The following is a 25,659-nucleotide window of genomic DNA, read 5'->3' on the forward strand; positions in this document are numbered from 1 at the left end:
TGAAAAAGATTTCAGTATATCTAGTTTATAGGAAAAGGAGAGAAAAGATGTGGATTTTCTTGAGAAATCTCACATAATTGCTCCAACAAAGCTCATACCTCTACCTGTGCAGCAAGTGCAATTTTCTCATTTTATCTTCCTGCACATCCTATAAAGCATAATCGTGGAAAAGCTGAGCAAACAAACCTCCTTATAACTTGACTTGGAATGATTTCATAGGTTTTTTTTTTTTCTCTTGCTCAGAAGGAAAAAAATCCATTTATTCTTATCAAGGAAAATGAAATTATAACAAGGAAATAAAAGCATTAGAAGATGTCTTCCAAAGGCCTGATATGAAAAAGGCTGAGTTGGGGCTGAGGCAGGGGAAAAACCCAAAACAGACTGCCTTGCCAATCTAAATTAGGAGATGAAGGTTTAAACCAGTCAGGAACTTCCTGACAGAGACATCATCTGCTCACATAACTTGGATATAAATACTATGTTTTAAGCTCTAAAGGTAAGGAGGATGCTAATAGCTGGAGCTGTTCAGCTGGGAATGGAGGGACTGTAGGAACTTCCTTTTGGCTTGGCAATAAGGGGTCTGGAAGGCCAGCAGAATCTCCTTCCTCCCTCAGGTACCTTCCTTAACCCTTTTCTGCCACCAAGGCACTGTGTGCCACCAGGGTACCTGGCAGGTAACCTGTGAAGGTAAAATGAGGGAGTGACAGGAGATGTGGAGAGCCTGAGACGGACAGCAGGAATAAGGGGGAACCCACATAACGCAATGCCTCTCACTGGAGCCTTGGGAGCTCTCAGCTGCTGCAGTAATGGCTGCATCATGGAGCTGTTGCAGCTCCCACTTTCAACCAAGAAATTTAGCTGTAGATAAACATCAAGTGCACCCTTATAAACTTTAGGGTCGGTATTAAAACATCCCTCATTATCATCATCCTCTTGCTCCCTCACTCTTCCAAGTATGGCCCTTGTCTCATCAATCATTGCTTTCTCTTTGTAGTTTAGATGCACTGCGGCTCTTCCAGCAAGGCAGTACATCATTTTTAATTAAACAAAAATTACTTGGCCAGATGATGTAACTGCTCATTAATTTGTGGGAGAGTTAATCCTACTGCAGCAGCTCTCTTTTTGAGCATATAATGCAAGAGTGCCATAGGCCAGATGTGCTTCAGCCTCCCTGGGAGCCTGTGAGGACACAAGATCACATACTTCCCCTCACCTTTAGCAGCTGCAGTAGCACAGCTCCAAAATGCTCTACTGTGTATCTCAGTTGCAAACTAAGCAAGCCATCAAGAACTGGGCCTTTCTTTTCCTCCCACTAACTATATATATATATATTTATCCTTCCTATATCTTAAGTCCACAGGCTATCACCAGATATTAACCACTTCACTGGTGGTCAGCACAAGTGACCTGCTTTGGTCATGACCTGCTTTGGTCATGAGCTATGACATGAAAGCAAATGCACGCACCTTGTTAGTCAGAGCTGGACCATCAATACATCTCTGCATGGAGGGTGGCACCTGGTAAATTTCTTGTCCCACTAGACCGTGACCAGTGGGTATTTGGTAAATTCCCTGATTCAGATGGGAAGGTGGCACTTGGTAGACAGGGTCTCGTGCTGAGGCATGTGAGCTTGGCACTTGGTAGATCTTTTGCTGATTGAAGGATTGATGCATCAATCCTGAATTGGACATATCCTGGCCAGAAGGACTGTCCTGTACAACTGGACCTATCAGAAGCTTCACACGGTTGCCTGGAACGATGCCTTGCCGGCCGTGTAAGGAGCAGAGCCACCATCCTTCAAGACCTTCAGTGTTCTGTTCTATCACCGTCAAAATGTCTCCTTTGCGGAAGGCCAACTCTTCTGCACATTCGGGGACATTATCGTACAGGGCTCTTGCCATAAGATTCTGTGGAGAAAGAAGGGCAAGAAAAACAAATGAACAAACAAGCTAGAATTTTTCTAAAACTTCAAGCACTTTCTAGGTGGAGAGAAATAAGAACTGAATTTGAAAAAGTGTGCAGGAAATCAAACTAATATGGAAAATAATGCAGCACAGGATTCCTCTGTCCCAAGTTGGAGAAATGAGGGGTTTATGCATTAGCAACACTGCTAGTGAGAACTTTTCCACTAATACTAAGTCAGATAGAAGCTCTTTATATGGTCTATTCACCTGAACAGATAGGAAGTCAGGAAAGTTCTGCTCTTGGCATTGAGATGTTCCTCCTGTGAGTGGGCGCTTGTACCTTCATCTCTAGACACTGATTTCCTGATAAACATGCTCTGTGTACTGCTACAACTATAAAACTTGAACAAGACTCTCAGGGATGTAATCCAGAGCTGTTGTTTCCAAACACTTTTACATTTGCAGGGTCCCAAAAGACTTTCCACTAGAGGTGCAGATCCCACTAGTGTAAAGACAGTGGGCTGGCTTTTCTTAGCTGCCACCTGCAGGCTCCTTAAAGTCAGGGATCTGTAGACCACGTGGTGAGAAAAACTAGCCTAAAATACAAATTGACAAAATGTCACAGTTTTTGAACTATGATGCTCACGTTGGTATGTAGCTTTGTGCCTTCTCATTCTTCCCGTAAACTTCCTTGGTGGCACAGCGCAGCATAGCACTAGATTAATAGGTAAAAAGCTTTTTTCCCCCGCTGCCTCAAAATCACCACCACCACCACCACCAAAAAAAACCAACCTCAAAGGACAATGTTCCTCAGTGTGCCACTCTCTGTAGAAAGGCTGAGGAGAGCATTATTTAAAAAATAATGTGCCCAGTGACCCCAGCTGGAATCATGCCTTTGCCATGGGGAAAGCCGTACCAATCTATGTGGGCTTGTCCTTATGTCAAAGAGTAGATGAATTTAGGTACCAAACATTACCATAGAGTACATCTATACATAACTTGGGAGGAGTCCAAGGGCAGCCAAGGAGTGTCTTTGACGTGTGTCAACGTAGTTTAAGCATACTTACATGCATTTTGCTTGATTATGTCAAGTGGAGCAGTAACATTAATATAGGGAACTTCACACAGGTCTACTCCCAAGCGTTTGCCTAGTGTTTCAGGCAGGCTTTGCAGCTTGCCCGGACCTCCGTTTTGTTGTGGCCATGCTACCAGCAGTACCTCTGCTAAGAAGTTTTAAGCCAGGTCCAAATGGATGTAAGATTGTGGTCTGTGAGGTACAGATGTGTTACTAACAAGTGCCATCTCCTCTCACGGATTGAACCAGCTCCCTTCCCTCTTTCTTTGCAGGCCTGCATGGCACATCCAGTTCTGAATAATCAGCCAAGCTTAGGTATTCAATGGAAAGCAGGCAGGCTGTCAGCACTGACATTCTTGGACCCCTCACAAAGGCCGTGAACATTTAATTTCTTGGCTCTGGTGATATTGCCAAATGCGTTGGCAACAACTGCTCCATGCCTGCCTGCTTTTCGGTGAAGGCAGTCAGCAGAGACGGTTATAAACTAATTGTAAGCACTTGAAAAAATATAGGGAGCCCTGGATCTGGAGTGTTCTAGCTGAAGTATGTGGATGCAGTACACAAACTGAAATGGTGCTAATCCACCGTAAAATAGGATATGCAGCTGTCTTGAAGATTTATCTTCCCTCTGTTAAAGGGATAGTGTCAAGTACAGTTTAGTATTTTTATGTGTGATATTTATCCTCCTTCTTGGACATATCAAAACTTTTTTTTTTATCCCCCACTTGTTATATCTTTCCCCATTGACACACACTGATGTTTTCCCATCATCTCTGTGCCTTCATCAAGATAGCAGACTTCCATTTGACCTTGCTCAGTTCAACTTTTCTTAAGTGTAACATACAGCCAGGAGGCTGTATGAAGGGCTGACTGGATGGAGAAAGGGTAAGCTCACATGTCACATAGAAGGTAGATGAATCTGCTTTTCCCAAGACATGTAGTGTTGAAACGGGGTGCATGAGATCACTTTTCTCTTCTCTGAATGGGGGATCAGCTTTCAAATGTATGAGAAACACTGGTTTTGCCTTTCATCAGCATCATTAGAGGTCAGTATAAATTAAGCTTTGGCTTGGAAAAGCAGTACTGCCATTTTGAACTCCCATGTAAACAGCAGCACTGGGGCCCACCATTCTCTCTGATGTACGTCTACTCAGCTCATCAGTCAACAACACTAAGAAATGCAAATAGAGATAAAGCGGGGAGAAATTTTGTCCATGCCTTGGCAGAACTGTAAAACTATTCTTTAGCACGATCAAAACCAGTGGTCTCTTCTTGAACACTACATCTATGCTCTTGCTGTGTCGACCTGGCTGCTCAGCTGAGTCCAAGGAGCTCAGAAAACAAAAGCTCCTGTCTAGTCTGAATATTCAAGTTCATCTCTTATCTTTCTACATTTCTTTCTAATGTGTCTTTCATAGGAGAAATCTACTAATGGGGGGGGCACAAAACAAGCAGGCTAAATCAATGATAAATGCTTATTCTTCTATACTTTGGTGATTAAAGGTATTTGAAAAGCCTGATTAGCTTCTACAGTAAAGCAATTCTCAGAACAAAGCTAGAATGGTGGTAGAATTAGAGCAGATAAAAGTTCCCATGTGAATTTTTTTTCCAGTTGCTCGTTATCTCTGTCCCAGTGACCTTCTCACCACCTGGCATGCAGCATGTTAATACTTTCTGGATGTGCTTCAAGAACTTCTTTGCTGCAAACAGCTTCAGATGCTCGTTGTCAGTGTTAACTCAGGCACCGGTATGTCAATTATACTAATTGGTTGCCACTTGTTTCACAGCAATTTCCACAAGGCCTTTTAAATAGCCCAGAGCCATGCCACCAGCATCAGTCACTGATGGAGCAGTGAAGCAAGCAAAATATTCCTCAAATAAGCACTGGGACCAGAAACACTAAGCCTGTTGCTTGTTGCCAGCAACATAGGCACTGTTCCTGCTAAGCAAACCTTCTGTGTTTTGAGCATTTCCCTGACTTCATTCTTCCTTCACAGGATTTCTTAATATGAGCTTCAGGAACAGTGGCACAGTTGCTTTCATTAGTCAGCAGAGTCAGTCTTGAGGAAAATGAAATTGTCACCACAGAAGGTCATCAGGAAAGCTTTTGAAAATCACAGAGGTACCTTTAACCTGCTGTGGTGATCAAGATGGTAGTCCCTACTTTTCCACACACAGAAAGAAGTCCTGATCAAAGACACCCCTCGGTGCCTGTGGGCTTTATCTGGATTGATTTGACAAATTCGAATAATTTTTGGATGCTGTGGGCATCACAGTCCACATCTCGCAACACTCCCTCTCATCAGCTCAGAGACTGGGGAGGGTTATCTGGAATTAATTGGACTTGTTCTTAGAGGTATGGATCTGTCTGTGAAATAGGCACCAAATAAGCACTAACATCTGATATGAGAAGGCAAAGGCACAGCAGTGACTTTTTTGTATGACTAAGTGCTAAAAAAGCCTTGGCCATTTCCTAAACAAACTGGCAACAGAGAAAGGGCTGATGAGAAACTTGTCTTGGAGCTTGTTTTCGCAACTGGAAAGTTGCACAGAAGTCCCTTTATATTTCTAATACAAAGAGAAAAATGGAGGGCAACAGATTCAGAACTACAAATTCAAGTTCTGTAATGGCAGGGGAGAAATGATCTGATCCTAGATAGGGAAAAAAATTTTGGTTTGCCATAGAGATCAGCTGTGCTTCATAAAATGAACATACTGGCAGCTACCACTTTCTTTTAATAAGATTTAAGGATGGAAGTCTCTGTTGCTCTCCTTTGGTCCAGTTAAATTAACTACATGATAGGTGCAGTGGTGTTCTCCTCAAAATATGAAAGTACGTGTGGTCTATATACAGCTCCATTCTCCTGAGCCCTCTGTGTTACAGCAGCCATACTTCAATTACTGAGTGCTTCTATACAACTAATGGTTGACTGGAAAGATTCAGTTCAGCTTTCGCATCCTCAAGCCTTGCTAGCCATACCAAGATGTTTGGAAGTTGAAGCCAGGGTCAGGCCCCCACTGTGTTAATACTCTACAGACAAAACAAAACAAAACAACTTGTTCTTAAGAAGCTTAAATTCCTCTTAACCTTGGACTCTTGAGTGCAGTAAAAAGCATCTTCTGTAAAATCACTGAAAAAAGGAAGTTTTTCAGTCTTCTGTTAAATAAAGTGCTATCCCAGTCATCAGGTCAAAGTGAAAGGGAGCCTGACCCTAATGACTGCTCCCTGGGGATTTTAGCTGGAACATGCTGCAGGAAAAGGCTCAGCAGACTTTGTTGATGCCTTGTGTCAGAAACTGTCTAAAAGAACTAAAACTGAAGTGGATACTCTCTCGATTAAATGCAGATTACAGTGCCCGTGGTCCCAACTTTCTACATTGGTTGAGACAAAAGTAAAGCTTTTAAGCTCTCTCTAGGTAAGGTGAACCTGGGATTTGAAACTTCTGTCTGAATTTTCTTTTAATGCCAGTTGCAAGTCCATTAGATAAACCCCGGAAAGGCGCAATTTGTATTCTCTGCACATCTTAGATTTTTTTTTTTTTTCTCGCTTTTGCATCCAGGACGCATGACCTAGTAAAACCTGACTGAAAGCAAAAGATGCTGCCCTCAAAGCTGTCAGCTGTTCTACTTGCAGAACCTGAAGAAAAAAAAATAAGACTCTGTAAACTATTTTTCTTCTCAGATGCTGAAGGAATTACAGGCTAAATTCAGATGCATAAATGAGGCCTATTATAGGACAGTCAAAGGTGTCTACTCTCCCCTTAGCCTACTGCAACTGATGGTTAACATGCCTGCAGCTGAATAAAGACACGTGAAAATACTTTGAAGAATATGGTCTGCTTTGGTTGGCCTTCCCTGCAGCGAAGGGAACTGATGGAATTCTGTAATTTGTGGTTTGGAGGATGAAAAGGTTGTTTGTTGATGAGGCTGAGTGGCAGAACAGGGCAGAGGCAAGAGTTAAAGAGAGTGGCGGAAATATCTACTCTTTCTGTTAGAATAAACGCATCCAGTGATGTGGGTAACAAGAGCGTTTGAGGTGCCCACAGCCATGGAAGCAAACACAGGAATAATAAATGACATGCTATGAGATTAAATACAATGGACTCTTTAAGTGCTGAGTGTCATGGTGCCAAGCTCCTAGTGCAGGGCTGCCGACTTGACTCCTCAGCCAGCTCTGCAATGAATGAACGCTTGAGGAAAAGGTTCAACCAACCATAAGCTCAAAGAATTTGTCACTTCCCTCAGAGATGCAATACGAGGATGTTCCAGAGCACGCAGGCTTGTGGATACTGATCCCTTCTCTGTGCTTGGCTGGTGGGGCGTGTTGTTTTGCTCTGCTTTGTCTTGTTCTTAAATACTGCTTCCTATGCGTATAGTTTATGTGCTAATAGAACTAGGGAAATCACCTCTGCTAACTGAAAAAGGGTGGGACCCCTTTTTTCTATTATTGGACAAACTGTTTCTTAAAACACCAAATGGCTTCTGTGTTTAGCTAGCTTAGGAGAAGGAAGGAAGAGAGGAACAGAGGAAGGAAAGATGGGGGAAGACACCCCAAAGGAGCGTCTGTGCACAAACCAGTAGCTTCATTTTGGTTGGATCACTTTTAATTATCTATCACATAATATTTTTAATACAGATTCCCCTGTCTTAGGTTTCTTTAAAATGAACCACTGCCATTCCAAAGTAAGCTTAAGCATTTATGTACCCTTGTACAGTTGCAGTAGGCCTAACAGTAATGATTTGCCTGTGAGACTGAAGAACCGATCTGAAAACAGAGTAAAGAGTGAGTTTTATTCTAAGAGAAACAGTTTGACTACAAGCAGTAGCGGTAGAAGAGAAGGAAGTTTGTGCTCTGTTGTCTCTTCTGACAGAAGGGCTTCAGTGCAAGAGTCATTGGACAGTTTAACATCGGTGGGTTTTAGCTCCCATCTCCTTTTCTATTTCTCGCTGTCACTGCCCCTGAAATAAAGAATTTATTGTGCTGTGTTTGCAAGGAAAGAAACTATTGAGGGACAGTAACAGGTCTATCTATGACAAGCAACTTTTCATGAAGGCTACTTAATACAAGTTGACAGAGGTCACTGAATAAGACATTCAGCCTTGAAAAATGTCTGTTGCTGGTCTCCTCAAACCTGGAAGAACACAGTGTGAACAGCAAAGGCAGTATCTGGTACACACAAAGCTGCACTGGCATGTTCTTAAACATGTCCCTGTGGGCACTGACATGGGGAATGGACTATGAAATGGCTGTGTGTAGACCTGTAACAGCTAATCACCACCAACAAGCTGTGTGCAGGTACTTACTTTTTATCTTAAGTCAATAGCTATGTAGAGGAGGCAGGAAGTGCTACCACAGGACGTATGAAGAGCTTGCTGCACTACCAGGGTGTTGCAGTCACCACAACTTTGGCAGGAGGACTCTGAAAGGCCCTTAGCATCTAGTTCAGACTGCAGGTCTGCCTGCTGACTCTGGGAACTCTGAGCTTCCTTGGCTCACAGCTAACAACAAAAGAGGGAGCCTGGTTGCAAATGCTCAGCATAGTAATGTTTCAGTTCACTCTTACAGGCAAAGCCCACAGTTCCAGTTTTCAGGCACTCTTGCTTTCTTCCACCAAAAAAAATAAGTTCTGTTTTAGTGCAGATATTTTTCTGGTCAAGCATTCCAGCCCAAATAATTACAAGTCCTGCTGGATGGAAATTAGGGCAGTTTTCCATGCACAGATTTGGAAGGCTGGCTTTACAGCTAATGAGAGAGCTATGAGGTAACAGGCTGAGCAGAGCCCTAAGGAGGACAGCTCTTCCTCCACCCTAAGTATCCTGGCACTCTAGTCCTGTCCATCTCTGGAACAGAGGCTGTCAGTCATGCTAAAGTACGCCAAGCTGCCTGGAGGCTGTGATGTGGAAAACCTTGGGTCTGCAGGGGAGAAAGGCAAGTATCTTATTTCAGTGTTCCACCAAGCTGTCCCAGCCCCTCTGTCTGGCCTGAGAGGCCTGAATTTCAGAGTTTGTTCTGGCTGGGTTTTTTTTGCAGTGTGACCAGTTACACACAAAGTTAAGGATGAAAAATGGGAATGTCCCCTCCTTACTGGATCACACTTGGATAAGCCCAAGTAGGCATCATGGCTGTCATGCTCTGGATACATTCACTGCCAGTTTATGCAAACACAATACTCCACCCAGCAGGGGCGGCAGGCAGCGAGCAGAATGATTAGGGCCCAGGCACTTCACACTCCTGCTCAAGATGCTGATGTGGTCCATCAGTTCACCCAAGACTGGGGTTCAAATGTAACATAACCATGTGAGAGACTGAAGGCTCTCTGGTCTGAGAACATTTTTTGTTTCAGCATAGCTGTTCCGTTTTAAGCAAACAGGAGATGTTTGTGTATCCAGTTTTTTGTAGGCAGTTCGCAAAGTACTTTGCAAAACTGAGGCACAGTGGTGAACCTGCAACTCGGGAAGGAATCCAAACATGTGAATCCAAAGAAGGAATCAGAACGGTAATAAAGGAATGGGGGGGGGTGGGGTGGGGGGTGGTAAAAAAGGAAAAATGAGAAAATGAAGGTTAGAGCAGGAGATCCTAACTGAAGCTTTGGCCTGTGTGAATAAAATACTTAATTGTTCTGCACTGAGTGCATCAGCTCATTGCTGTGCCTGACACTTCAAACTGGACAAGTGAGTTGAAAGTTTTCTGGCTCTGTACCTATTGAGCAACAAAATGATAACTCTGCATTGGCTAGAAGGACAATAAGCTAGGCTTTGTTTGTTCGTTCGGAAGATATTCTTTTGTCTCGTGAGTTTTGGTTTGTGGCTTGGCCGGTTTTATTTTAGTTAGAGGGAATGTGAGGTGTAGGGGTGCTGCTCTGCTTTCCTGGGCATTACAAAGGTAATCATAGAAATATAATTCGAGGTCAGATGTTAACTAAGGAGTTGATTTACCCCTTCTCTTTCTGATGCAGTGAAGGATGGATGTATTGTATCACAAACACCATTTATATCACACAAAACCTCTGAGGTGCTCAGTAAGCTTGTAGGGGGAGTTTAACAGAAGTGGCAACTCCCTTTTACTACATAGCAACCTTCTGTTTGGAGTCTGTGCAGTGAGATGCAACAGGTCATAGCTACACTAGAAAACGGCATATCTGAGGTAATGCTCTTTTGCTCAGCCCTGGGGAACACCCCTGAGATTAATGCACACTGCTTCTGTGTTGTCAGACCACCCACCCTGTTTTGGAGCTATCATAGAAGACCGATACGGTTTGCGACAGTAACACTTACAAGTGAGGCAGAGCACTGATGACATATTCTGATCTTATTCCCCTGTCCTCCGAGTTCCTGGGGTTTTACAGGAGTGCTGAAATACCATTTTCTTTGCTATTTCTGGGAATGCAAACCACATCCCCTGACTTACCTTCAAGACCTATTAATATTTTGGGAAATTCCACCACACCTAACTCGTGAAGTTTTCTGTGTATGTTTTACCCTCATAATCAGTTTCCTTTCCCCCCACCCAAGGAAGGGTGTGATCTAGTTCCATGACTTTAAAAGGCCTTTTCAAATCTGTCTGAGGGCTGTGTGCCTTCTGTGACATCAACGGGGGGGAAGGAAAAAATAAAGCATGCAAACAATAGCCTTAGAGTAAATATGATCTCACTGTGATTAAACCGCAGTACATCAAAATCAAAAAGCAGATGGAAAACCTAACCTTTTTCCCTCAGGCAAGCAATTAAAAACTTAATGAAAGGAGATCGGATGTTGAATGCTTAAGAATTGAAGGAGCAGAGCAGAAGGGAAAAAAAAATATATGGAAAGAAAGAATCCTGAAACGTGTGTTTTCAGTTCTCAGTTTTCCATTTTCTGGCATTTGCAAGCAGTCTTCTCCCAGACAAAGTTTCCTTAAAAAACCCCCCTCCTCCTAAATTTAACCCTTCTCTGTGCAGCTCTGGGGAAACAATCACAACTCGATTGTCAAGAAACCATAGCTGTGCAGACACAGTACCTCAGTATTGTCACCAACTTCTGTCTGAAGTCTTCAGCTTTGGAAAGTAGATTATTTATTTATTTAATCTAGAACTTGACTGGGACATACTCTTCTTCCCCCAAGTCTCTCCAAAAATTCTCCATAGAAGGGAAAGCCACCCTTCTCTGTCACTTTAGTGTCACCATCTGGGATACTACACAGCAGCTGCAACTTGGGACGCTCTGAGAATCCAGCTTACTGAAGAAAAATAAGCTTGGAAACTCATGTTTCCAGGCTCCTGCCAGCCTTCAGCAGGCTGGTGGGGGGACAGGCAGCAAGTTGCCTGTGAATTAGATACACTTCCAGGGGAGCCAGGCCTGGCTGGCAGATGAGGCTTGCCATGTCTGGTCAGGGCCTTCTCCATACCACAGGGCAGCGGCCAGGAGTCAACAAGCCTCCCAGAACAGCTCGATTTTGGCAAGCTGACATTTGCTAGGGAAGTGTAGCCCTGGAAAGGGAGAGTGTGTGGGTGCGTTTTAACCAGTTATAGTTACTATGCTTAGTGTCAGAACGAAATACAACTTAACTGTGTTCTTGATCGCGTGAGAGATCGGTTTGTGCAGTTTCTGGGCTGCAAACAAGATAAAGCAGGGAGAGAGGAAAAAAGAGAAGATATCTGCTTGTAAACTAGGCCCTTCTATAACAGTAAAAATTGGTTTATTACCCTAAGCATTTTAACTGGATGAAAAGGCCATAGGGCAAAGGCATTCATGACCCTACCTACTGCAAGCTGTATGTTAAATCAAAGAGTGCACACTTACAGTTGTTTTGTACTTAACCCTTTGGATCAAAAAATTCCTTTGAAAGAGAATCATTGAATTTTCATGGTCTGTATTTTCCTCCCCCTGCCCTCAATTAAGCAGGATATTCACTGGAGGAATTGAGATTTACTCCTAGGATCCTTCAGCATTTTCTAAGATTTGTTGCCACCAAATGATTCACAGTATTGCTATGGCTAAAGTTTTCAACCTTGCTGTGAATGAGGCCTGCTTAAGAAAGGGCATTCCTGTAGAGTAAATCCATTCTTATTACTCTTCCTTTTCCAGGCAGGCTAATCCACCCTGACTGTGAATGAAGTGTTTTTAAAACAAACACAAAAATAGAAAGGCGAGAATGGGCCTTATCCCTACAGAGAAAAAAAATATACAATTTTTGTCATGCTATGTGCTTGTGTTTCTAGGACTGCAAACTATAGCTTTAGCAGTCCTGTTTCTTGTCAAATGCAAGCTATGTCCAAATCTGCTGTGGAAAAATGAACTCCTTAAAATTAAGACAGTTTCCACTAGTGTAATGTCTAGACCGAAAGGCAAAAGAAAAAGGTCACTTGCCAAGAGCAGCCTGTGATAAACAGGCAGCAATATTCAAGGGCTGTACTCTTAGCTGCTAGAAAGTGACCCAGCTTCACTGAGAGCTGCTGCCATTTACAGGCAACAAGGAGTACCTCTAAATGCAGCTTTACTCAGCAGCAGCCCGACTTAACAAATATTGCTGAATACATGCCATAAATATTCTTTTGCAGTACAGTCCCAGAGGACTGTCTGATCAATCCTACTGAAGATCTAGCATAAAGCATCTTTCAGGGGTCAGAGTACTGTTGTAACAGGTAAATGTCCGTTGCTTTCATGGATGCTCAGAGAGCATGTCTTAACATAAAGAAGCACCTTGAAAAGTGACTTGCACATTTACAATTCCAAACGTCACTAAATGTGGGCTCCTACAAAGGTGTGTGGACTTCATGTCTCAAGAAGTTCAGCTAATTGTCTCCATCAAGTGCAGCCAGAAATGGGAACCGTCGAAGATAAGGGTTCTCCAAAATTGTTGCAGCTAAGGCAGATACCTGTGCATGCTCCTCTTAAGTGCTTATATTGCTTTAAAAATGAAATTAAACTCTAGATCTTGGAGATAGGCGGGTTCCTAATTCCTGTTGGTATGAATAGGATTTAAGTACTTAAATGTCTGTGATAAGCTAGTCCAAATAAAATAAGCAAAACAAAAGTGACTTTACCTAGGCCCCTAAGTGACCTAAGCCCATCTATTGTATGCAGAAGTCATTCCCACGCCCCTAACATTTTTGATAACAGCAATATGACAAGGAGGAAGCCCTATGCTCCAGTCATGTTTTTCTACTTTTTGTATGCACAGAGGCACAAGGCTGCTTGCTGTTTCCAGATACTGAGGGAACGTCCTTTTCTCCTGTACTTCCGTGCAAGAGCAGGACCTCATGCTTGGCTGAGGACTACCATGAGTGCAAGCTCTTTGTGAGAAGATAAATAGGCTTCTTGTCTCCTACCATTTCTAAAGTTGGCCATAGTAGCCAGTAGGTACACTCATTCCCGTAGTGGTACATGGAGGTATGTGTGACTTGGGAGAATTGCCTCATTCGAACTTTTACTCGGGTCACCAGACGCACCTGGCCTTGCTGCAATGACTCTGGTATTTGTAATGGAGCACAGGCAGTTCAATAATATAAACTTCTCCTGAGCCACCACACGTATGAGTTCAATGTTCAGTGATAAGATATCAGTGCAAGTACAATGTTTTCTAACCCCACTTGTTGCTGTGCTTGAGATCATAAGATTCCAAAGGTGAGTTTGTATGTGGTCTCAGGAATTGCGCTCCAACACTTAACGAGTTCACAATAACGCTTCATGAGACTTCTCCAAAGTCTAGCCTGTATTCTGCAAAATGGTGGTTATCGGCTTAGAAGGGCTGCAGAACTCCCCTGAAATGTACTTTCATTTTTCCTTTGCAGAAGATGTTTCCATCAAGTCTTACTATTAGGCAGTTCTCGTGCTCTCTGATCTGGTAGGTCTCCCTCTGATCAGGTCTTTTGATAGTATGGCATTGTTTGGAATGACTAATGTTGAATCAAGGTACCTCACAGCAAAGTAATAGTCTAATGTGACTGCAACCTCTAGCAGAATCTTAAAAGCAGGAGTAAAACCCCCAGATTAGTATCCAATGCCTCTTGTACTATCTAGGGTCAAATTGAATTGGAACTACCAAAAATATAAGGAAGACTGTTCATCTGGCAGTTCTGCTTCCCCATCATATACTAGGAACTACTGGACAGAGACAGATTAGGCTACCAGTTTCTTGATGAAATAGATTTACAGCTACATTACTCAGGAACAGCTGTTAGCATAAAAACATCGAAGTTTAGAAATCATGCAAAAAACTGCATGCTGTTAGCTGTAATGCTTTGTGATGGCTCCTCTTCTTCCTCTGAAACAAGTCCTGTAACATCCCTAAGCCTCAGCACCTCCATCTGTAAAACAGAATTAACGGCACCTTGCTATCCTACCAAGTCTTTGGGAGGGCAAACAAATTCTATTGTGGGGAAGAGTGGGAATCTGAAAATGACGGTGGCCCTCCAAGCTTTGGGAAGGAGCCAGTCCTACTGCTACATCTCACTAGTGCTGTTGCTGATTTAGGCCTGACCCTGCTAGACTTCTGCCACCTCCCTCCGTAAATCACGAAACTTCCACTGCAAATTCACGACGGTAATAGAGATGGCACAAACTTGGACAGTTTTTCCCTTTGTTGGTTTGCTCCTCTAGTACTACCTGTTAGAAGTAAATAGGAACTGTAAAACCTTGTATGTTTGACTGTCACCCTGTGATTGCTGAGATACCAAAAAAAAGGAGAACAAAGAGGAGTGTGAGGAATAAATGAAATGGAGAGGATTTGGTTAGTAAAGTACAGGCAGTTCTTTTCCCTTTACATGGCCCGACACTCAAAGTCTTTCATTGCCAGGGTTACAAACAGCTTTTCACAAGCATTTCTGGTTGGGAATATAGTATTTCTTCCCAGTGACACTATTCTGTTTGTCTTGGCGTGCAGGCATTGTAATCAAGTCTATATATTACAGGACTGTGCCTTAGCACAAATGGCAGGCATTTCAAACCCTATTTACTTAGGTTTCTTCCTTGCCCAACAAATTATCTAAAAATAGATAATCAAGACCTCATACTTTACATCTACGTCATTCCTTTTGGCTTAAATGAGGTAAGGAATGTAGGGGTTGTTTTCCTCTCCTCTTTCACTAAATGTTTGGATCTTTTAGTAAACAGATAAGTCCCCCTTTCTCCTTCCCCCTCTTTTTTTTTGTCTTGCTTGTGAACAGCCAACAAGCTACAAAAGCCTTGTTATGATAATGCCTTCTCCCTTTTGCTTCTGTCACACTTCTATTGCCCAAGATAAGGGCATTGGAATTGCTGGCCAGATATATCCTCTCCCATCCATGTTCTTCTCTGATGATAGTAACCCACTGGTATTTCTGGTCCTACATAGTACATTTTAGCTGTAACTGCTTCATCCTTGGAATCACAGTCTGGGTTTGGTTTCAGAAAGTGTTGATCCTACCTTCTGGATTACAGAATACTGGAATGGCATCCTGTGAGAATGTGATGGGATGTAGTTTTGTGGTACAGGGAGATTTAGCGCAAAAGTATGCTGTTGTCATCAAATGAAGAACTGGGGTGTTGCCATAATACAACTGCACCCTACAGGAATTAGTTTCTGAAAGTAGCTTTTAGACAAGCAGGACGAATAAATGCTCACAACCAACATATAAGTATTTGTTAATGCTTAACACTTCCTATCTTTCCACGGCTCAGTCACATCTTCACTGAATTTCACACAGTGCGCAAAAGATAGGCAGAAGTGTAGAGACATATATAAAGTAAAATTCTGAACTTGCTTAAATCCACAGAGATTTTCCCAGTGGCTTTCAGAGGATTCAGACTTAAGTATTACGTTGGAAGAATGTTAAAAGAGTGGGACGGACAATAAAAGAAGCTTAGGTGAAAGAAGAGAGGGAACAAGTTTTTAAAACGCTTATGAGTGAAAAAAGGGTAGACTGAGTAGCGGAAAGGATTTCTACGCCAGAAATGACCTTGGGCTTAGTCACACTGAAAGTGAAGCCCTCAGTGATGGAGAGACATACTCAGGGTCTCGCACGAGTCAGTTCCTGTTCTGTCCAACTGTTAATACTCTAAACTATAATAAGCATCTCAATCATTTCATTAAAGGAGGCCTTATCTTATGGACCATCACAATGAAAGTAAAGAATGACAGGCCCCAGTATAACACCAGGAGCAGTTAAATAGACCCAACTCTGCACCTGGAAGCTAAGCCACCTCTAAAGTGATTATATGTCCCCAGGCAGGCCATGAGAATGCTCTGTTCCTTTATTTTCTGTATACAATAAAAACTACAAGACATTTGTTTTCCTATAGAAAAATGAAAGAAAGAAAGAAAATACAGAAAGAAAATAACAGACACTGAATGAGCAGGTATTTTCTTTATATGTTACTCCAGGGATAAGAAATAGATCTAAGGATGTTTGTCCTAGTTAAACAGCGTTAAGTAAGTACTTCACATTTCCCAGGGAAAGTAAACACCCTAGTCTGACAAGAAGGTTTTTGAGGCCAAAACCCTCAGCAGTCTTCTCTTTTTTTTTTTTTTTTTTTTTTTTTAATGGCTTGTTCTTTCTTTGTCTAGCTCTCTCCATCTAGAATTACGTAATCACAAACCCAAACCAAAATGCTCATTCCAACCAGACAGGGCAAAGGAAACATTACAGAGCAGGGAAGACATCCCCCTTTTGAGCCACCTTATCGGTCCCTATTCTTGCAGTGCCACTGGGCTACATATGAAGCACGATCTCCTTGCAGCAGAGGAAGGATAGATGGTGACACGAGAAGTCAGGAAGCTGCATAACTATGCAGGACCATTATTTTGCCACTGGGATACAAGTGTCGCTTAGCCATGGGCAGTTGGAAAGCAGTTCATGAGCAGTTCTGGACTAACAGTGACACTGCTCATCTACCCTCAAGTGCCTGACATTTTGTGGTAAGTCACAGCTCCTCTAAGCAGCTATAAAGTCCACCTGAACTGATTTGAGGAGGAGTAGAAAGGGACAGGAGACAAATTTGATCTCTGACTTCAAATCAGTGAGTTGAGACAGAATTAAAAAAAAAAAAAAAAAAGCCATCAGATCCAGATCAACATTTGCAAAGTCATGGAGTATCTTTGCCTATCTATATCTTATACAATTTCTTTTTCCTTGTTATTCTTAACCACCATGAGATGCAGAAACTGGCAGCAGCTTTGAAAACTTAACTCTGACCTTTCCCAAAGTTTGGATATGAGAGATCCTGAAAGCTTGGGTTGAGCTCAGATATATGGAAAAGCATGAAAATCTGTGTATATTTACCTAGGTATCACTTGCACATCTCATTCTGCCCAGGTTTATAAGCCTTATACAATGTTATAGCATCAGAGCTCTTTTACAATACACTGCCTAAATTCAGTAAGAAGATGGACTTCACTTCCAAAGCAAGTTAGTCTCCAAGTAAGTATATAACGTGTGACATTTCCAAATCACTTTTTTATTGATGCTGAAGTTATTTTTGGCAGAGGAAGGAAAGTTTTTTTTTTCCTTCCCTCCCCCTTTTTTTCCAATCATACAAGATTATGGTATGTCTGTACAGTAATCTAATGCCCTGTGGGCAATTCAGTACCTTGCCCAGATGTTTTTAAGTACAGTAATATTAGGATGAAAGCCTCCACATTTGCGTCTCCTGGAAAAAACCTCTGGTAAAAGGTTAATCTAAAATCACTTATTTAATACGAGAAAGGGGGACAGGCTACCTATTTTTTTAAATATACGGTTATGTGTTGGGTATTTTTTTTTTCTTGCTTGTGACCCATCACACAGACCGCCCTGAAAAACTGCGCTGTGATAACGAGACATTCACAAAGGACTGGAAAACGGGTGAACTACATCACGGGGAAAAGCAGCGATACTTGTCCCAAACCGATGCTGAGCATCGCGTACAAACACGCCTTTCCCGAGATACCGGGCTCGCACCCTTAGCGAGCGCCGGCGTAAGCGGGAGAGGCGCCGAGCCACCGGGCGGGCACCCGAGGGGGGGGGGGGGCAAAGCCCCTTCTCCCCCCACCGCCAACACCCTAGAGCAGCCGGGGGGTCTCCGCCGGCTTGCCCCCCTTCGCTGCCCCCTTCGTTTCCCGCCCCGGACACCTCCCTTGGGCCTCTGTGCCTGGAGACAGCGCAGAGCGGCAGGCGAGAGGAGGCTTGGCCGCCCTCCCGGGCCAACGGCTGTACCCGCTTGCCCTGGGCGGGGGGGGGGGGGTGCCGAGGGGAGCCCCGAGCCGGCCGCCTCCTGTCAGTGCTGCGGCCGCTCCGCGAGGGGAAGCCGCTGACAAGCCCGTGAGACTTTGAACGCCCGCCCCAGCCCCGGGACGACGCCCGCCGCCGCTGCCGGCTCACCTTGTACTTCATGGCTGCGGAGCGCTGAGGGGGCCCGCGGGGCAGCTACACCACCTCCCGCCGCATCGCCGCCGCCTCTCCGCGCCCCGCCGCCCAGCCCCGCCGCCAGGCTGCCCCGCTCATTTGCATAGCGCCCCCCCCATTGGCCACGCTCGGGGACAAGGTGGACCCTCCCCCGCCCCGCCCTCTGCCTTCCCCCCGCCCCCGCCGCCGGTCAGTGCTGCGTTGGCGCCGCGCGCCGGGGCCGTTAGCGCGGCGGCGCTGAGGGGAGCGGGTGCGGGCTCGTTGGGGTGAGCTGCTTCCCCCCTTCCATGTAGCGGGCGAGGAAGCCCCGCACAGAGCGAGGGCTGAGGGCCCGGCTTGCTGTGACCCGGCGGCTCCCCCCGTGCCGTTTCAAAGCCGCTCACCTCGAGTTCTCCGCAGGAAACGGGACACTCGGAACAAAAGGCCGCCTGTCTGCCGCCCCCGCCCCGGCTGCTACGTTCAGTGCTGGGGGATTTCTGGGCCTGTCAAGGTTCAAAGCGCCCCGGCTGTCATCAGTGAAGGCAGCCCCGGGAAGAGTGGCTCTGAAGTGACGAAGTGGCGAGGCACCAAAAACGCCCCTCGCAGCCTGGCCGGGTCTGGGGCCTGCAGGGCCGGGGCCTGCCTCGCCAGCCAGACTGCGCAGAGGTCCCTGCGTGCTGCTGCCAAACCTGCCTGGTGCTAAACCTTTTCCGTCCATCCCCTCTGTAGTTGCCTTTTTTTTGTGCAGCTTTTGGAGGGGTTGAACGCTTCATGCTGCTCCGTTCCTGTCTTTGCAATCGATTTTTGTTCTCGTTTGCCCCCAAAAGATGATCTTTTAGCTACTACCTCTCGAATCAAAATGCCAACTGTTCGCTTTGCCTGGGAAAGCCTGCTATTTAAACGCTGATTAGACACCAGAGGCCAAGATGGCTTTAATGATCTAGAGATGTCCATTATAAAAAGTGACCATGGCAAATAAGGATTACTTGGAAGAGAGTAATAATTAACTCTGGTATCTTGGGGCAGGAAAGAGCGGGGAAAATAAATGTGTGGTGATCCTCCATGCTTTTTAAGTCAGACCCCTTAATCAGGCATGATTAATATGGTGCACATAATAGAATCTTTGTGTATGGGACATACTCCAGCTTATTTAGATGAACAGGAAATAAATTCTCTCCTTTTTGCCCAAGTTGGATCTTACCCAACATTTCTAGGTCACGGATGGACTGGAGACTATTTCTAGCGGCCTAAGGAAAAACAGCAAAGAATAATCTTGTTCTACCAGATTACAAACATAACTTCATTCCATAGTACAGTGATATCCTTAAATTCTCATGTGACAAATCCTCTAGAGTGGGATCCTATTGCTAAAACGGCTTCATGGCTTTTAAAGAATGTCATACTTTATCTGCAATCTTCTCCGTTCTCTAGTTCCAGCATAAAATCTGTGGTTGTACTATACAAATTTACTAAATGAATGCAAAAATAATTTTTTTTCTATACCATCTTCTTGACTGCACATGCCCTAATAGTTCATCGGTATGAGGCCCTGTCAGTACAGAAGATGTCTCAGTTTTTAGTGAGAAAAGTGAGCTGCTGCTTTCTGCAGTGCAGAGCATGCCACTGTGACTGGGCTGCCTATGCAGTTCTATAGCTTCACTGGCTGTAACCCCTCGTAGAGGTTTTTCTCTGTTTTTCTTTCCGTTTTTGTTGTTGCTGTTGATTGTTCTGATTTTCCAAGAAGATACTTGAAGTAGATAATATTTTATATGCGCTGAGTTTGCGGCAGCGTTGTTTTAAGTATAGCATCAAAATAAGTTTGGGTAGTTTCAAGAGAATAAAGCTCATTTGTATGCTGTGTCCTTGGACACTATTTAAGAAAAGAATTCTTCCAGTGATTATGCATAACCAGCTTACTATTAGGAGAGTGCAAATCTCTTTAGAGTGTTTCTTAACAGTAGAGTTTGACCTTTGATTTTCTTTTTGCATGTTTTTGCTCGTCATACTCCAAGGATAAAAATTTCTCCTGGGAGGAGAAAATTTCTCCTAAGTGCAGAGGATGCAATGACTAAGATGTTAGCATGGTATTGGACTAGCATCCAAATCCCGTTCCCTGAATAAGCTCTGTGTAATCTCTTTTTGTGGCACCATTGTCATGAAGATAAATGCACTGAAGACTGTAAAACCACATTAATAAGAACTGGATAAGTATCAGAGACAAAAATAAGAGAAGTAGAATCATATTTCTGACTTCACCTATATTTAAATGGAGAGTGCATCTGGTTTCCAGTCATCCCACCAATAGTGATACTTTTCACATAATTGGTGTTTTTCCTTTTTCAGAATGCTTTACAATCACATTATGAAACCTAAGCACATTTGAAAAGCTGTGCCTTCTGCTTTTGTTTTAGCTTGCATTGCTTTTAATGTATGTAAAATGTCCCTGGCTGATCTTATTATGAAGTAACAGATGTGTTAATGTAAAATTCTAGTTGGGTTGTTCCCTTGTATGTATTGTTTTGCCTTTATCACTCTCCATAACTCATATTAAAAACTTTTAATTAGATGCCACTGGAATGACACTTTGGGCATGAAAACACAAAGTGTATTGGTGTTGATAGCTATACTTTAAAATTCTGAAGAAGCAGATACAAGAATTGGTATTTTACAGGGAGAAAAAGAGATTGCCGTCGCACACCACCTCCTCAGTGAAGTCCCACTGCTCATTTTATTCACGCACCCTCCCTCCCTCTCTCTCACCTACTCGGTTTACCGTCTTAGGGTTTTTTTGCACTTTGAGGGGGTTTTTAATTTCCCCAAGGGTGCAATACCCCCTCTTAGTGCAACACTTCTAGCAGAGCTAGCAGCGTGGCGGAGCTCCCCGATCTATCACGAATATCAGGAATTAGATATACCTTGAAAGAGAGATTTCTAAATATGATCCTCTAACCTTGACGCATTACTATAAGAAGCCAGGATTGTGGCAAGCACACATTTGTGGTTAGTGCAAGCACTTTGCTGTTCTTGACGACCTTGTCAACTGCCGTGCCTTTACTATATAATATTGTATTTCAGGCGTAGTCTAGGAAAGTTTTGAGTTGGTTGCCTTGGATAATCAGCTCAATTATACAATGGAACATGCTGATGAGGAAGCCAAGACCTGGCGTTACTGATGTCTGTGTTGTAGAGGCAACTTGAGCTGTATTGCCAGGATTTATAACTCCAGGGTCCTACTGAAGTTCTTGGGAGGGTAATTCATGTAATGTGTCTTTTTGCTTCACAGCACAGCAGTGGCTTGATTCACTGCCTCATATTTTATGCCGCTGCAATTCGAGCAGAGTAGCAAGCGGGTTCTGTGACTTCGTCTTGTGCCTGCCTCAATGGCTTTTGTTTGTTTCTTTGCTTTTGCCGAGGGCAGTTAATATTACTCTCCGCTCATTTGGGCAACCTACTGCTTGTCTCTGACCCTCATACACCACCCCGGTGAGCTTATCGCTCGCTTTGTTTCTCACCGCACCACTGGTCTGTGTCTTCCCGGTGCCCTCCTGATTGCCAGTTGGGGTTCTGGGCTATTTGGGGGACGGCAGCAGGTGAAATGGTAGGGCGGCCAAAGGGACTGCTTGTCAGCCAGGCTCTGCGGCTCGCCCGCCGCAGCCCTCGGCACACAACGTGAAACGGAGCTGTCAGCCGGGCTGGGGGCTGGGAAGGGAATACCCATTGAAGCAAATCAGCCAGCTATCGCCCTGTGACAATTGATAGGAGAAGAACACGAGACAGATATCCTGCTCTGAAAGGTTACTCAAACAAAAATCCCTTGTTCCTATTTCCCCATGACACAACCTGAGAAAAGAGAGACACAGCAGAGTGTCTCCCTCACAGTTGAGAGAGTCTTTTCAGGAAGGGTCTGTGAGCTCTGTGTTTGGGAAACACTGAGCTATCTTTTTCTTTTTTTCTCCTGCACAAAGCCCGAACTATCCTTTGGTTAACGTTGTGCAGCATCTGCATCACTTCTTGCTGTGATACTTGGCCAGGGGATTGGGATTAAAATTAATTTAGTTATAGTGCCACTGCACTTTACGAGCAAAGGAGTCGTGGTAATTAGCCTTGGTCCTGCCACCTCTATAACGCTACCCAGACTGGTTCAGTCAGTATGCAGTGGATGGAATTTCTTCAGTGTAGAACGGTTTTATACACACTCAGAGTGGTGGAATTTGCTTGCTTGGACAAATCTGTTAGAAAAGATGAAACGCTGCTGTTTCCTGAAAAGAACATTAACAAAAATTCACCACTGACGTGGGCAGGCTTCTCTGTCTGTCTGCACAGAAAGGCCCCCTCTCCCACCTCACTAGGAGATAATGAGAAAAAGATTTCATTCTCACCCAAAGAAGGGAATATTTTGCCTTTCAGCAAACCAAAACAAAGTCTGCTCTGTTTTTCTTTGACCAGTGATGGAAATCTTTTCAAGCAAGCGGTCTATTCCATTTAGCAGTAACAGAAGTCTGTCCTGGCAGACAGAGGGGTGGGTAGCGATCGCTGTAGTGGTCAGGTTTAAATGCAAGGGTCAAATTGTGAGAATAAAAATTGTTAATAGAAGCATCTTTTCAAATTTGACTGTCCTTTGCCATTCTACGTAAGATGCCTTTTAACCACAGAGCTAGTTCACTTGCCTTGCTCAAGAATTCTACATCTCCTTTAATATATATGAACTAATCTTACAGGCATCCCACCTCCTTTCACAATAAAGCACAAAAGCTGTTCACATTCTCAGGGCATTTTATGCAGTGTTTCTTCAGGAATCGCTCATTTAACTTTGTAAGTCAACCATCAAGGCCCTGTTTAGTGACCCTCCTTCAGATAAAGGGAATAAAGGCAGCTCCCTCTGTCCTCTCTGTTTTGCTTCAAATGCCATCCAGAAAGAAACATACTGGTGTCCTCCCACCCAAAAGGTTTTGAAAGTGAATCCAGCCTTTGTTAGCTTGAGAAATCATGGAAGGCAGTTGGAGTTTAGATATTCTGGCACTAGCTATCGCTAAGCTACCAGCCTGACCCAGTGAATAAAAACTGAAAAGTCTGTTCAGTTACAAAAAAGGCGGGGGGGGGATAAATACCATTACAATTTTCACTTGTTATGAGAAGCAGGCAGTCACCTTCTCGGGGAGAATGAACATGGGAAAGGGCAACAGTGGAATCACTATTAAAACAGCATGAGGGAACCATCTCACCCTGGAGAAAGGAAAGGAGAGAATGTAAAATCGAAATGAAGTAAATTTATCTCTGGTCCAACGCCGAGTACTAACTGCAGATGAGGATGGAAAAGAATAGCTTTTCCAGGTCCGTGAAGCACAGCAGCTCCCCAGCCATCTGGCCGGTGTAGAGCACCTGGGTCAGGGGGACTTCATGTTCTCAGCAGCATTGGAAGGAATTTGTGGAAGACGGCAGCAGTCGTAGCTGGGCTGCCACGCATGGTTTGCAAAGCTGAGGCAAGTAAGAGCTCTGCGAACCTTGGTATGTGCACTGGTGCAGATAACATTGGCGCCTTGGGTAGGAGAGATGGCAGAAGCTGGTGACTTCAAGATCGGTGCAGACTGGGTCCCCAGTGCTTGCCTGCCCACGAACCAGTGGTGTTGGGAGGGCAAGAAGAATGTAAGGTATGCGGGGAAGACTGGAGAGGGAAAAGAATGTCAGGATGGAGGACGCACTGGCCTATTCCTTCCAGAGATACTGTCAAAGGCTTATTCATTTCCCAAACAAACCAACCAGTCTAACAGTCGTGCTCGCAGAATACACTCCTTTATTTTCCCCTCTGGCACTGAATATTTTTAATACATGGGTTAAAAAATACAGGCTTGCTTCCAGACGTGTGGCGTGCATGCCATTCAACCTACTGATGCCAAAAGAGGTTTTTTTTGTTTTTCTTAAGAAAAGCTGAGAAATAGCACAACTATGGAGACTGCAAAAGGCTTCTGTTCTCTCTGGTTCACAATTGTGCGGATGAAATAGGATAAATGTAAAACAGGGAGGTTGCTCAAGAGGAAATGTATGTTTAGACATCACAGCTCGTTTAAGATTAAAGGAATCCAGAATTGGAACCGGAATTGCCTCAGACGAGAAACTTAGGCACAGAGCTTAGGCATGTTAAGCTTTTCATGCAGTCGTAAGAAGTCATAGTGCTGGCATCCAAAAGCTCAGATCTTTACCTGAACTTTATCCACATGGATCATGTTACATTATTCCACCAGGTATTAAAAGTGTTAAAATAGGAGTGAATTGAGTAAGGTTTTTCTTTTCTTTTTGTTTTTGGGTTGGGGTTTTTTTTTGGTGGAGGCCAACCATCCCACCACTGCACTATGATCCCAGTTTGGAAACACCCCAGGCTCTTTTGAATACATGCATCCGGCATACTAGGTTTGTGGGATTGAAGTCCTGGCTCAAATAGCACATAACCCACCCGCAAAGGAGTTCCTTCATGAAAGCAGGAGTGTGAGTGTGGACAATTTAAGTAGGAAACAGTGGTCTGGAGTAAAAAGGTTCACTTTCCTGTGACACACTGTTTGATGTTGTGTTGGGTTTGTGTAGCGAGGGAGGGGCTGCAGGGGTGGCTCCTGCGAGAAGCTGCTAGAAGCTTCCCTGGCTCCAACCCGGACCTGCCTCTGGCCAAGGCCGAGCCCATCAGTAACGGTGGTTGCACCTCTGTGATAGCATATTTAAGAAGGGGAAAAAGATTCCTGTGGTGAGAGGGTAAGATGGAGGAGGAAGAAGAGGAAGAAGAAGAAGAAGAGCTACAGTAAAAAAAGAGGAGGAGAGGAAGAAGATGGGAGAAGAAGAAGAGGAGCTCCAGTGAGGAGAGGAGTGGGATGTGAGAGAAACCACCATGCAGACACTGAGGTCAGTGAAGAAGGAGAGGGAGGAGGTGCGCCGGAGCAGGGATTCCCCTGCAGCCCGTGGAGGACCCCATGCCAGAGCAGGTGGCTGGGCCTGGAAAAGGACGTGACTCTCTGGGGAAGCCCACGCTGGAGCAGTTTGCGGAGGACTGCAGCCCATGGAAAGGACTTGAGTTGGAGAAACTCATGGAGGGCTGACCCCCGTGAGAGGGACCCCATGCTGGAGCAGAGGAAGAGTGTGAGGTAGTCCTCCCCTTGTGGAAGGAGCGGCAGAGACAACGTGTGACGAACTGACCGCAACCCCCATTCCCGCCCCTCTGCACCGCTGGGGGGGAGGAGGTAGAGGAATCGGGAGCAAAGCTGAGCCCAGGAAAAAAGGAGGGGTGGGAGGAAGGTGTGTTTTTAAGATACGGTTCTATTTCTCATCGTTCTACTCTGATTTGGTTGTAAACCAAATTAAATTGGTTTATTTTTCCCCCCGA

At 44.3% G+C, this 25,659-nt stretch overlaps 1 protein-coding gene across 1 annotated transcript in view; it reads right to left on the reverse strand.

Moving 5' to 3' along the window:
- Positions 1-18,334, reverse strand: part of NEDD9 (neural precursor cell expressed, developmentally down-regulated 9) — a 38,083-nt gene extending 19,749 nt beyond the window's left edge. Inside the window, exons 1-2 of the mRNA XM_050891478.1 lie at positions 18,294-18,334; positions 1,467-1,907 (exon numbers count right to left, since the gene is read on the reverse strand). Coding sequence (XP_050747435.1) covers positions 1,467-1,907; positions 18,294-18,305 — 453 coding nt within the window. The 5' untranslated portion in view covers positions 18,306-18,334. The remainder of the gene's footprint in view (positions 1-1,466; positions 1,908-18,293) is intronic.
- Between the last annotated feature and the right edge of the window lie 7,325 nt (positions 18,335-25,659).

This window comes from Gymnogyps californianus, chromosome 2 (genome assembly GCF_018139145.2).
Source record: "Gymnogyps californianus isolate 813 chromosome 2, ASM1813914v2, whole genome shotgun sequence".
In the NCBI taxonomy this organism is placed as follows: domain Eukaryota; kingdom Metazoa; phylum Chordata; class Aves; order Accipitriformes; family Cathartidae; genus Gymnogyps; species Gymnogyps californianus.